The sequence below is a fragment of the Salvelinus alpinus genome, chromosome 4 (genome assembly GCF_045679555.1).
Source record: "Salvelinus alpinus chromosome 4, SLU_Salpinus.1, whole genome shotgun sequence".
NCBI lineage: Eukaryota > Metazoa > Chordata > Actinopteri > Salmoniformes > Salmonidae > Salvelinus > Salvelinus alpinus.
In genome coordinates, this window is record NC_092089.1 from 68,930,283 (window position 1) to 68,944,850 (window position 14,568).

General features: G+C 41.2%; 1 protein-coding gene across 1 annotated transcript; it reads left to right on the plus strand.

Moving 5' to 3' along the window:
- The first annotated feature begins 3,542 nt into the window (after nt 1–3,542).
- Nucleotides 3,543–14,347, plus strand: chic1 (cysteine-rich hydrophobic domain 1). Its single transcript, XM_071398664.1, has 6 exons — nt 3,543–3,748; nt 4,900–4,954; nt 8,231–8,386; nt 8,768–8,824; nt 12,524–12,583; nt 12,779–14,347. Exons 1-6 carry the CDS (start codon nt 3,606–3,608, stop codon nt 12,827–12,829), a joined length of 522 nt encoding a protein of 173 aa, XP_071254765.1. The 5' UTR covers nt 3,543–3,605; the 3' UTR covers nt 12,830–14,347.
- Nucleotides 14,348–14,568: the final 221 nt, after the last annotated feature.

Consider the following 14,568-nt stretch of genomic DNA (forward strand, 5'->3'; position numbering starts at 1 on the left):
GTGACTGAGGCTGTGTGAGTCAAATGCAGTGATTTACTTTTGTGCAGCAATTATTTTAGACAAAGAACATTTTACATTTACATCCCGCCCTGAATGTAAGCCAGGGCGGGATCAGCCAGCGGCAGCTTCCCGCATGCGCGATTCATTTGCAGTCTGGGCGCAGAGGGGTGAACATCTCCTGCTCTGACTGCAGCTGGGAGGGACTGCTGCGCGAGGACTGGGCCGCCTGTGACCTTGCCAAAAGTCTCCAATGACACCAGAAAAAGTTGCTAGATTTGTCGCTAGTCGCTTTTTTGAAAATGTGTCGCTAGAGGGGTCTGGATACTCGCTAAATATAGCGACAAAGTCGCTAAGTTGGCAACACTGGTTGGTAGGCACAAATTATGTGTAGGCCTACTGAAGCGACGGCTGCACTTCAGATACACATGTATGTTGTAGTGGGGTGCATATCTTGTGTTATTCTATAAAATGACAGTTATTGATGTGTACGGGTAAATTTCAAATACATTTTTGCACATTTGAACAGTAATAAAAATACCAATCTAACTTGTTTTATTAGGGCTTTAAAGCAATACTAGTTGTGCCCCCCCCCCCACCCCCCTCCATGGATTTAAAATGCCCTCTCAGGCATGACATCCTGACCCGGGCCTGCAGAAAGCCATTTCAGGCCATCAATCAAGTAGCTAGCTTGTCTAACTATCTTAGCTGGCATGCCTGCTGGCAAGGTTGGTAGAATTTATAAAGCAAGTAAAACTAAATTGACTGAATAAGACTTACATTCCTTTCAATCTTTTACGTAGATTTTAGAAGAGAGGCAGAGAAGCATATTTAGTGTCGTCAAAAACATGATTTCCCTGTGTTTTATATATACTGAACAAAAATATAAATGCAAAATGCAACAATTTCAAAGATTTTACTGAGTTCATATAAGGAAATCAGTCAATTGAAAAAAATCCATTAGGCCCTAATCTATGGATTTCACATGACTTGGAATACAGATATAAATCTGTGGTTCACAGACACCTTAAAAAAAGGTAGGGGCGTGGATCAAAAAAACAGTCAGTATCTGGTGCGACCACCATTTTCCTCAGTCAGCACGACACATCTCCTTTGCATAGAGTTGATCATGCTTTTGGCTGGAACATAAACACACTGCCGTACACGTCAATCCAGAGCATCCCAAACATGCTCAATGGGTGACATGTTTGGTGAGTATGCAGGCCATGGAAGAACTCTGACATTTTCAGCTTCAAGGAATTGTGTACAGATCCTTGCGACATGGGGCTGTACGTTATCATGCTGAAACATGAATGGCACGACAATGGGCTCCAGGATCGCATCACGGTATCTCTGTGCATTCCAATTGCCATCAATAAAATGCAATTGTGTTCATTGTCCGTAGCTTGTGCCTGCCCATACCATAACCCCACTGCCACCATGGGGCACTCTGCTTACAACATTGACATCAGCAAACTGCTCTCCCACCCAAAGCCACGCACATGGTCTGCAGTTGTGAGGTCGGTTGGACGTACTGCCAGATTCTCAAAATTGACGCTTATGGCAGAGAAATTAACATTAAATTCTCTGGCAACAGCTCTGGTGGACATTCCTGGAGTCAGCATGCCAATTGCACGCTCCCTCAAAACTTGAGACATCTGTGGCATTGTGTTGTGTGACAAAACTGCATATTTTAGTGGCCTTTTATTGTCCCCAGCACAAGGTGCACCTGTATAATGATCATGCTGTTTAATCAAATTCTTGATATTCCACGCCTGTCATGTGGATGGATTATCTTGGCAAAGGAGAAATGCTCACTAACAGGAATGCAATGAAATTCATGCACAAAATCTGAGAGAAATATGCTTTTTGTCCGTATGGAAGATTTCTGAGATGTTTTACTTCAGCTTATGAAACATGAGGCCAACACTTTACATATTGCGTTTATATTTTTGTTCAGTGTATATTTCCACACTGTGAGCTTGGAATAATATTGTGAAATTGCAAAAATTATTATAATACCCTTTTAGTGTAAGAGCTGTTTGAAAAGATTGCCTGACATTTCAGCCTGTTTTGGTGGGATGGAGTTTTGGCCTGCCTGGTGACATCACCAGGTGTAAATTAGTTAACCAGACCAATAAGAAAGAGAGTTCCAACCCTCTCTGCCAATAACAGCTAGTTTTTAGTTTCCCCCTCCCCACACAGACCACTCCCAGACAGTCCGAGCAAAACTCTTGCTTGAAAAATTGCTCTTTGCTAAGAAGCTATATATGTTTATTTTTTACAATTTCAATTGAAAACAATCACAGTAAGGAAGTAATTGTTACCCAGAAATTATTTGATATTGAGATAAATACGGCTGCATTGAACCTTTAAAAAAATAACCAGGAGGATACAGACAGGAGGATACAGACAGCTCAAGAAGTATGCTTAGATATGCAGAAAATAAACATATTTTGAACATAGAATTCAGAATAATGGTTAGGGCTCTAGATTGCAGGAAAAATATGTTTCATGGTGTTGGAAAATTCTAAATTCTCCATCTTCCAGACTGGGGGCTTCCATACTTTGTACCCCCTCAGATGTTTGGGTGCATGACGCCCCTGATGTGTAGTCTGCTATTGATATCTGTATTATTATTTTTATTTTTATTTAACCTTTATTTAACTAGGCAAGTCAATGATGGCCTACCAAAAGTCCAAAGGCCTCCTGCATAGACAGGGGCTGGGTTACATATATATATAATTTAAAAATAATAATAATATAGGACAAACACACATCACGACAAGAGAGACAACACTACATAAAGAGATACCTAAGGCAACAACATAACAAGGCAGCAACACAGCATGGCAATGCACAAGACATGGTACAAACATTATTGGGCACAGACAACAGCACAAAGGGCAAGAAGGTAGAGATAACAATACATCACGCAAAGCAGCCACAACTGTCAGTAAGAGTGTCCATGATTGAGTCTTTGAATGAAGAGATTGAGATAAAACTGTCCAGTTTGACTGTTTGTTGCAGCTCGTCCCAGTCGCTAGCTGCAGCGAATTGAAAAGACGAGCGACCCAGGGGTGTGTGTGCTTAGGGGACCTTTAACATAATGTGACTGGCAGAACGGGTGTTGTATGTGGAGGATGAAGGCTGCAGTAGATATCTCAGATAGGGGGGAGCAAGGCCTAATAGGGTTTAATAAATAAGCAGCCACCAGTGTGTCTTGCGACTGGTATACAGAGATGACCAGTTTACAGAGGAGTATAGAGTGCGGTGAACCCTACTTTATTGTATTCTTAAAAAATTATAAGCTTAGATGATATGAAATTATATCCGTCACTTTTCCAGACAGTCTGCGGAGGCTGAGCTCGGGTCAAATCATGATGTCAGTGATCTTCAGGTCGGAACTCTAGAAAGAGGTCCGAGTTCCCGAGTTGGAATCCCGAGATGGATGACTGTTCAAAACGATTTTCCCAGTCGGAGGTAGTTCCCCCCCCGAAGTTCCCAGGTGTTTTGAATGCACTGAAGTCTGAGATTTCCGTGTTCCCAGTTGTTTTGAACGCGGCATTACTGGTTGTTGATGTCATGCTGGCAGTGACGAAGACGTCATGAGCGTCTTACTACCCAACATGGCGGATTTTGATACCATCTATGAGTTAGACGAGGAAGATGAACGTGTAGTGAGTGAAGAACATCTTGTTAAATATTGCCCAGAACCTGTGATTATGCGAGGGGCCGGGCACATCACCGTGTAAGCAATCCAAAGCGCAGTCATTATGATTCGTTATGTTGTTTTTCCTCATCAGCTTGCTAGTTAGCCTGCCAACAACAATGCTATGAAATACAACTTACCACTAGGCCGTGGCAATAACAGTCAGCTGTCTGGTCTTATATTAGGACAAAACTGTTACATTTGTCTTCATTGATGAGGCTAGTGTGATCTATTGCGTAACGTTACCTGCTATTCCTGCTTTATAGTTGACTAGCTAACGTAGTTCGCGTAACTATAGTTGTGCGAACTAGGTAGCTAACGTTAGCTATCCACACTGGTTGCCTGACAAAGCATCTACTGTAACAAAAATGACAAGCCAACATGACATCTACGATAACTAGTGAATATTTTGACAGGGCTGGCTTATTCAAATGGTGGTGATGAACCAATACTATTTCCAGCAAGCTTGCTAGCTACCATCCATAGATTTAACATTCTGTGTTAAGTTAACGTTACTCCCTGCAAAACTAGAATCCATTTTGGACTTGGCTATACATTTATGATATTAAGTTAGCTATACCCATTGATTTTTGAAAAATATAATTTATAAATGCCTCATGAGCTTAGTTCAACTGTCCTATGCCACCAGAACGCAAAATAAGCACTGTTTTACTCCAATGTTTGTAAACAATGTAGATAAATGTTAAACACTGTATAACTGCAAAACATGGTTAAAACTGTAATTTTGATATCATGGATGGTCAGTCCTTGCATCCATAGCTCTGTCTATGCGTTTGCGAGTGCTTACATTTCCCCAGGCCCATTCCTTAGCTTTTTACCAAAATAGTCAAGTATACTTCCTCTAGTCTCCACAACTTCGTTATGCATATGGTGTATCCTTGTCATCATATTGATTTGTATCAACAGGGGAAGCTATTCACATAATGAAACAAATTACAGGTTATTCAGGAAATGCATTTTTGGTTTGTTTTGCTGTCTGTACATTGTAAAGTGTTAGGTACATTTGTATAGGTATTTATTTGTAGAGAGTACAGTGTCTGTTATTCCATCTCCATAAAAAACCATGCCAGGTTCCCCTTGTGACAGCCCACAGTCACAGTACAGTACTTTATACATGTCCAATGGAAAGTTTGTTTAATCTCTACCATTTGTATGTTTCTTTTTGACAGGTTTGGCTTGAGCAACAAATTTGACACAGAGTTTCCCTCAGTACTCACGGGAAAGGTACAGTATCCCAATTCATTAGTATCGTCTCATGCATTTCCCCAAAGCAATGTTTTGTGCTTGCCAAATGATTTGGACTGGGATGCGAATTAAGCAATTTAAGCTATTATGGTGGCTCCATTGTTCTATTTGCCCTTTGACAAATCAGACCATCCCTGAATTACCTCTGTCAAGTTTCTTAAGTGCTTTTGATATGATGGAGCAATACACCACGGTGCATCCAAAGCTGAAATGAAGCTCTGTCAATGAGTAAGCCGTCTTTGGAGCCCAGTTGGTCGGGGACACAGCTCCAGGTGATAAAAGAAGGAAATAAAGACTGTGCCATGCACAAGAAAGGGCAGCTTCCTGGGTCAGACACTCAAACACAAAAAGGCTAAAGGGATAAGAGCAGGCAGAGGGAAGTGCAGGGCAATAAAAAGTCTCTCCAGTATTGTGACCAATGGTGACATGATGGAAGAGGTCACAATTATGATGATTGAAGGGTGCAGATCAGCAGGCCCTTATTCCTATTATGTTTGCAAAGAGACCTTTGCATCCTGTCATAAAAGATTACGACCCCAGTTTTATGGCGTACAGACCCAGAGAGGAATTAGCATCCATTCATGTTGTTTGGATGGCCGCTGCCACAGGCACTGAGCTTATCTCTCCCTTTAGTCCCTCTCTGCCGTGAATAGACAAGAGATTGGTTAGCAAGTTACAGGCGTACTAGTAAGAGATCTGATCTCTGGATAGCATCTCCAAATATCTAGGCCACCCATTTGTTTTCTAAGGCTCTTTGATCCTGTAGACTACAGTACAGGTTTAATTATAAAAATAACATTTTTAAAGGAGTTTTTCACGGAAATGGTTGCCTTTCTCCTACTTTCCCTTTCAGGTTTTTATTTTTGGTTCATATTGCTGAGCGATTAGTGGCTTTTGAGATCGTTTTGATTATAAAAAAAATTATCACGGTTTTTGATTTCGGCTTTAAACATTAAATGCATTATGTGGGTTGAATGCTGCAACAACACAGAATAAAACAATTATGAAGACCCATGATGGTAGTGACCGGCCATTACTGCTTATCACTTATTAGCCATCATTTATTCACTTTACTTTAATAAAATATTTCAGTTGTATAGATTACATTTGTTTTATTTTATTACATTCCAAGTCAACTCATCTCTAAAGAGCTGCTGCCTATGCTGGTGACAAAATCAAATTCAAAAATCACATTTTGTACTTCTTCAAAGTATACTGAACAAAAATATAAATGCAACATGTAAAGTGTTGGTACCATGAGCTGAAGTAAAAGATCCCAGAAATGTTCCATACTCACAAAAAGCTTATTTTTCAAAATTGTTGTGCACAAGTTTGTTTACATCCCTGTTAGTGAGCATTTCTCCTTTGCCAAGATAATCCTTCCACCTGACTGGTGTGGCATATCAAGAAGCTGATTAAACAGCATGACAGGTGCACCTTGTGCTGGAGACAATAAAAGGCCACTCTAAAATGTGCAGTTTTGTCACACAACACAATGCCACAGATGTCTCACGTTTTGAGGAAGCATGCAATTGGCATGTTAACTGCAGGAATGTCTACCAGAGCTGTTGCCAGAGAATTGAATGTTAATTTCTCTACCATAAGCTGTCACCAAAGTCATTTTAGAGAATTTGGCAGTATGTCCAACCGGCCTCACAACCGCAGACCACATGTAACCACGCCAGCCCAGGACCTCCACATCCGGCTTCTTCACCTGCGGGATCGTCTGAAACCAGCCACCCGGACAGCTGATGAAACTTTGGGTTTGCATAACCAAAGAATTTCTGCACAAACTGTCAGAAACAGTCTCAATGAAGCTCATCTGTGTGCTCGTCGTCCTCACCAGGGTCGTGACAGTGGGCAAATGCTAACCTTCGATGGCCACTGGCACTCTGGAGAAATGTGCTCTTCACCGATGAATCCCGGTTTCAACTGTAACGGACAGATGGCAGACAGAGTGTATAGTGTCATGGGGGTGAGCGGTTTGCTGATGTCAACGTTGTGAACAGAATGCCCCGTGGTGGTGGGGTTATGGTATGTGCAGGCATAAGCTACGAACAATGAACACAATTGCATTTTATTGATGGTAATTGGAATGCACAGAGATACCGTGACAGATCCCGAGGCCCATTGTCGTGCCATTCATTCGCTGCCATCCTCATGTTTCAGCATGATAATACACGGCTCCATGTCGCATTGATTTGTACACAATTCCTGGAAGATGAATATGTCCCAGTTCTTCCATGGCCTGCATACTCACCAGACATGTCACCCATTGAGCATGTTTAGGATGTTCTGGATCGACGTGTACGACAGCGTGGTTCCAGTTCTCGCCAATATCCAGCAACTTCACACAGCCATTAAAGAGGAGTGGGACAACATTCCACAGGCCACAATCAACAGCCTGATCAACTCTATGTGACGGAGATGTGTCGCACTGCATGAAGCAAGTAGTGGTCACACCAGATACTGACAGATTTTCTGATCCACGCCCCTACTTTAAAAAAGAAATCTCTGACCAACTGATGCATATCTGTATTCCCAGTCATGTGAAATCCATAATTAGGGCCTAATGAATTTATTACAATTGACTGATTTCCTTATATGAACTGTAACTCAGTAAAATCTTTGAAATTGTTGCATGCTGCGTTTTTATTTTTTTCTTCAGTGTAAATAAGGCATACATTCATGACTGCTGAATGCCAACTATCAGTCACTTATGTCTTTTCAGGTAGAGAGACCTCGCTAAGCAACTGCTCTCTCTCTTCTCTCCCCCTCCATCTCTGCCCCTCACTAACCTAATGTACAGTAGCCGGTGTAAAAGAAACACACAGACCAGGCACGCAATGGATTATGGTCATTGTCGTTAATTAGCACGTTTTCTGCGCAAAACTATGAAGAATATTGGCCTGTTGGAAACTACAACTCCCTACTTCATCGCACAATTCGGGCTTGATCTGATTTAGCTCTGGAGAAACTGCGCATCGAGCTCACAGGAAAAAACCTGAACCAAATAGAATTCCAAAAATGTAACCAATATCAGTCAATTAGTTGTTTAGTAACTGACATTTTGGTTAATTGCTCAGCACCAGATGAAAAACTATTTTAAGCTCAAATGATTGAAAACAATTATGAGCTGATTTGTCTCAAAGAGAGAATTACGAATAAGATAAAAACTATACCAATTACAACCACATTTCCTCTGTCTGACATTTCCTATCCACTTCTTCCTCCCTTCTCCCGCTTCTTCTCCAGGTGGCTCCAGAGGAGTTTAAAACCAGCATCAGCAGAGTGAACGCTTGCTTGAAGAAGAACGTGCCTGTCAATGTGAAGTGGCTTCTTTGCGGCTGCCTGTGCTGTTGCTGTACAGTGGGCTTCAGTCTGTGGCCCGTTATATGCCTCAACAAGAGAGTAAGTCTCAATCAGCCCTCGTGTGATGTCTGCTGCACAGTCCCACTCTACATAAGTCAGCAGGCCCACTCATTACTCATGGGCTAGTTTACAAATCCAGCCGTATTGGTCTTAAGCAGGCAATAACAACTTGTGTGTAAAAATGGTACATTGCACCATTGAAGGCCTGTCCAGCTGAAGGGTACGTCACTGAAAGGTGGTGCCTCGACCCAGTGTTATTGTGAAGTGGAAATTACAAGCTGGTAAAAGGAGGAGTTCAGTCCATAAATGTCTCTTTGTCATATAATACTGTGCTGCTGTTATTGTCATTTGTAAAAGAGTGTGAAGTCAAGGTAATTACTAGAAAACATTTCAATGTTGTATGTGCTCCTTTACAAACAGGCGAGAAGATCTATTCAGAAGTTGTTAGAATGGGAAAACAACCGGTTATATCACAAGGTAAGAACAAATTGCATATTAGCACCTGTCTGAAAGACCATAACCGTCCCGTCAGTTGTGAAGCAATCGTTAATGGTGGCACAGCGACGTCCGTTTGCGATAATACAACAAAAAAGTTACTGCAAACAACAAACCCCTCCCCCCCTGACATCATCGCCCGCACGATAGAAGAGCACAATATGTACTACACACTTTTAGTTTTTTTTACCATGCTGGACGACGCTCCTTCAGCTTGGAAACAAAATCAACAACAACAGTGTGGTGGCCAGTGGCGCTGTTTCCCCCTACTGCGCATTCCATCTTTAAGCAATGTTAAAGTAGCAGGTTTCTGATGGATAATGGTCGTTAACTCATGTAAACTTTAAACCCTTAAAACGAATTTCCCTCGAAGTTATACATTTTCATACTTTTTCGTACTGGTCCCTCATGGGAATCGAACTCACAACCCTGGCATTGCAAGCGCCATGCTCTACCGACTGAGCCACCTGGGACCATTATATTATTTTATACTAATACAATTGCTCAGAGAAAGAGATTTTGTTTAGCAAGTAATTAAACATTGTTTTCAATACTCCAGCACCCTCCCCTTGTGAGGATAACGACACAGTCTTTTTCTAAAATGTTTCTGATGATATCTGAGAACACAATGGGAGGGGTCTTAGACCATTCCTCCATACAGAATCTTTACAGATCCTTGAAATCCTTCGTCTGTACTTATGGACTGCTTATGGACTGTACTTATGGACAATTCAAACCACATATTTTTTTTTAATGTGGTACAAGTTTGGAGACTGAGATGGCCATTGCAAAATGTTGATTTTGTGGTAAATTAACCATTTCTTTGTGAATTCTGATTAGTGTTGGGGTTGTTTTCTTACTGGAAGATCTACATGTGGCCAAGTTTCAGCCTCCTGGCAGAGGCAACCAAGTTTTTGGCTAAAATGTCCTGGTACTTGGTAAAGTTCATGATGCCATTGACCTTAACAAGGACCAATGGAAGCAATACAGCCCCATAACATCAAAGATCCACCACCATATTTTACAGTAGGTATGGGGTCATTTTCTACATATGCTTCTTTTTTCAACACAAAACCCACCACTGGTGTGCGTGGCCAAAGAGCTCTATTTTCCTGTTATCTGACCATGGCACCGGTTCTAATCCAAGTGCCAATGCTGTTTATCAAACCCCAGGCAGATGACATGAAAATAGAGCTCTTTGGCCACGCATACCAGTGGTGGGTTTGGCGTTGAAAAAACGGAAGCATATGCAGAAAATAACCTCATACCTAAGGTGGTGCATCAAAATCCACAAAGAAATGGTTAATTGACCACAAAATCAACATTTTTCAATGGCCATCTGTCTCCAAACTTGTACCCCATTGAAAATTGGTGGTTTGAATTGAAGAGGGCAGTTCATAAGCGCTGATGAAGGAGATCAAGGATCTAGAAAGATTCTGTATGGAGGAATGGTCTAAAACCCCTCCCATTGTGCTCTCCAATCTCATAACATTTTAGAAAAGGGCTCAGGGTCATTATCCTCGCGAGGGGACGGTGCTGAAGTACTGAAAACGTATGCCTATATTCTGACCCTTATCTTTTTTAGAATTTTTGTATTACCTCTTAAACAAATCTATTTATTTGAGCAGTCGTATTAGTATAAAATAATTGAATCTTCAAATGTTTTCAGCATACAATTTCTTTTAGCCTTTATTTAACTAGGAAAGTCAGTTAAGAACAAATTCTTATTTTCAATGACGGCCTAGGGTTAACCGCCTTGTTCAGGGGCAGAACGACAGATTATTTACCTTGTCAGCTCGGGGATTCGATCTTGCAACCTTTCGGTTACTAGTCCAACCAACGCTCTAACCACTAGGCTACCTGCTAAGTATTTGTATTATTTGTTTTATAAAGTATATTTTGCTAATCTTTATCAAGGTTGCCAATATACAGTGGGGAGAACAAGTATTTGATACACTGCCGATTTTGCAGGTTTTCCTACTTACAAAGCATGTAGAGGTCTGTAATTTTTATCATAGGTACACTTCAACTGTGAGAGACGAAATCTAAAACAAAAATCCAGAAAATCACATTGTATGATTTTGAAGTAATTAATTTGCATTTTATTGCATGACATAAGTATTTGATACATCAGAAAAGCAGAACTTAATATTTGGTACAGAAACCTTTGTTTGCAATTACAGAGGTCATACGTTTCCTGTAGTTCTTGACCAGGTTTGCACACACTGCAGCAGGGATTTTGGCCCACTCCTCCATACAGACCTTCTCCAGATCCTTCAGGTTTCGGGGCTGTCGCTGGGCAATACGGACTTTCAGCTCCCTCCAAAGATTTTCTATTGGGTTCAGGTCTGGAGACTGGCTAGGCCACTCCAGGACCTTGAGATGCTTCTTACGGAGCCACTCCTTTGTTGCCCTGGCTGTGTGTTTCGGGTCGTTGTCATGCTGGAAGACCCAGCCACGACCCATCTTCAATGCTCTTACTGAGGGTAGGAGGTTGTTGGCCAAGATCTCGCGATACATGGCCCCATCCATCCTCCCCTCAATACGGTGCAGTCGTCCTGTCCCCTTTGCAGATAGCATCCCCAAAGAATGATGTTTCCACCTCCATGCTTCACGGTTGGGATGGTGTTCTTGGGGTTGTACTCATCCTTCTTCCTCCTCCAAACACGGCGAGTGGAGTTTAGACCAAAAAGCTCTATTTTTGTCTCATCAGACCACATGACCTTCTCCCATTCCTCCTCTGGATCATCCAGATGGTCATTGGCAAACTTCAGACGGGCCTGGACATGCGCTGGCTTGAGCAGGGGGACCTTGCGTGCGCTGCAGGATTTTAATCCATGACGGCGTAGTGTGTTACTAATGGTTTTCTTTGAGACTGTGGTCCCAGCTCTCTTCAGGTCATTGACCAGGTCCTGCTGTGTAGTTCTGGGCTGATCCCTCACCTTCCTCATGATCATTGATGCCCCACGAGGTGAGATCTTGCATGGAGCCCCAGACCGAGGGTGATTGACCGTCATCTTGAACTTCTTCCATTTTCTAATAATTGCGCCAACAGTTGTTGCCTTCTCACCAAGCTGCTTGCCTATTGTCCTGTAGCCCATCCCAGCCTTGTGCAGGCCTACAATTTTTTCCCTGATGTCCTTACACAGCTCTCTGGTCTTGGCCATTGTGGAGAGGTTGGAGTCTGTTTGATTGAGTGTGTGGACAGGTGTCTTTTATACAGGTAACGAGTTCAAACAGGTGCAGTTAATACAGGTAATGAGTGGAGAACAGCAGGGCTTCTTAAAGAAAAACTAACAGGTCTGTGAGAGCCGGAATTCTTACAGGTTGGTAGGTGATCAAATACTTATGTCATGCAATAAAATGCAAATTAATTAATTAAAAATCATACAATGTGATTTTCTGGATTTTTGTTTTAGATTCCGTCTCTCACAGTTGAAGTGTACCTATGATAGAAATTACAGACCTCTACATGCTTTGTAAGTAGGAAAACCTGCAAAATCGGCAGTGTATCAAATACTTGTTCTCCCCACTGTATATGGACCACACTGTAGTTTTAAAGCCTTTCCTAAATTCCCCTCACACTAGGGGAGATCTGACAGATTTGCTACCCAGACAGTATATGGGTGTCTGTGCGTGTGCGCTCTTATGTCTGTCCTTACTTTCACCTCTTCTCTTTAGCTGGGCCTGCACTGGAAACTCAGCAAAAGGAAATGTGAAAGCAGCAATATGATGGAATATGTAAGTATAACCCATTCATGTTCCCCTAAAACAGAATATGATTCTTGCCAACATATGGAGTATTACAAATCTCAGATCATAAGACGCAAAATATATGGTAATTTATGCAATGTACAATAGAGCAGGGCCTACTGGAAAGATTCAATTCTGAAAGAAAAGTGTAAAATGAAATGAATAAACGTTTTCCCTCCACAGGTAATTCTTATAGAATTCTTACCCAAATATCCTATATTACGACCGGACTGAGCTGAGGAGGCTGTTGGGAGACCTGCAGTGTGACCCTTGACTCCTATCCGTAGTGCCTTGTATATATGTTGGAATGAGGGTCTGCACCGGTGTCTAGAGATGTCCCTTACCATCTCCCAGTACCTTGTACAATAGAAATTGCAACACTGTCACTTTGCTTTAGAGCAGATTTTGTAGGGCAGATTTTGCACAGTTCCTTTCGAAGTAGAAAAATGTCCCCTTTTTGTTGTGTGTAATACAACTAGTGATTGAACAAAAATATACTGTTGAAAAGTGCATTAGCCCAAAGAGCCATCATTAATCGAGGCCATGTATCGTATCAGTATTGGACACCTAGAGCATCATCGCCTTATGTAAAACAATAAACAATGTTATATACGACAGGAGGAGACCAGCGTTCTGTAGCCCACCATGTTCAAATTCTGGTTATTGGGTTTCATTTCCTCAAATCAATTCTTTGAAACAAAAAGTAGATGGTATGCTTGAATTTGCCTAACATACTATTTAACAGCATTATGTTTTTTCTTTATTTTGGAAATGACCCCTCTGTACAGGAGAATTTAAATGAACCTGTAAATATGTTAGGATAAACTGTACAGTGGTACACTGTTGTTTACGTTGTTATTTAGATCTTTGATTTGTTTTGTCAAGATAATGCTGTACCATAGTTTTGTTTATGAAAGATGTCTCTTACCAGTTTATATGGGCCTGTTTACCTAGTAAGCCATATCATTTACAATGTATGTGATGCCAGAGTTAGGACAGAAAATTGCACTTAAGCTCGTCAAAATGTCATGATTTCAGAGGATGGTCAAACGGAGGTTCTGAGTAATTTTACAATGACACTAGTGATGCATGTTATTTGTGTGGTTTTGCCAACTAAAGAGAAAAAGGTTAAAAAGTGTCATCCAGTTTAACGTGAGATGGCTACTTGTCTTTATGATGTACTGTTGGAAACAAAGACTCCAACTTGGCACTTCTATGTCAAAATATTTTTTTTGTCAATCTTTTTATTGCAGCTTTGTCTTTGTTCATTTTATAGTTTTGTATTTTCCTATAATGTGTTTTGTTAAAAACACACATACAGCCTAGAGAACATGACATATTTAAATAAATGTTTCCTTAGTTATTAATTTTGTCCAGCGTTAGTGCACTATTCAATCCGCATCGCTGAAGTTCAGCTTTACAGCGTGATTGACATTTCAAGGCAACGTTCCCGCTTTAGTGAGGACTGCGTTCACGGTAAATGCTGCATATGTCAGCTCAACCGGATATGACCTTTGAATTTCTATCGCTGAATCTGTAAGGCCTTGGTGTTGTGTCCTTCACTTGTAGCTGAGAGTTTTGCTGCGTTACAGTGCCACTGGAATGTTAGGTGAACCACAGTCAGAGAACTGGGTGTACTTGTTAAGGTTGACATGCTCACTTGTATTGGCCCTGTTAGAGTACTTGTAAATGTTTGTCATGACAACTCAATCCCTATGAAAAGCTGAAATAAATTGTTGATTTTGAATTTTCTCCCAGAGTCTTGAAGTTGGTCCAACTGAAAACCACATGCTAACTGTTGACATGCTTACCTTACTGCCGTATGGTAAATCATTCAGTATCATTTAAATTATACAGATTATCTTATTTGTGGTAATGTACTTTACCCACAGCCTGCTACTAAAACCTGCCAATTTGTCATGTTTAACAAGGTGCTGAATCATTAACTTAACAAGATGGCCTGTAATGACTTG

Excerpts from the sequence above, each read along its gene's own strand:
- chic1 (XM_071398664.1), top strand. The coding sequence starts at position 3,606 with ATGAGCGTCTTACTACCCAACATGGCGGATTTTGATACCATCTATGAG. Across the intron at positions 3,749-4,899 it reads GGGGCCGGGCACATCACCGT|GTTTGGCTTGAGCAACAAAT; the intron begins GTAAGCAATCCA and ends TCTTTTTGACAG. Across the intron at positions 12,584-12,778 it reads GCAGCAATATGATGGAATAT|GTAATTCTTATAGAATTCTT; the intron begins GTAAGTATAACC and ends TTCCCTCCACAG.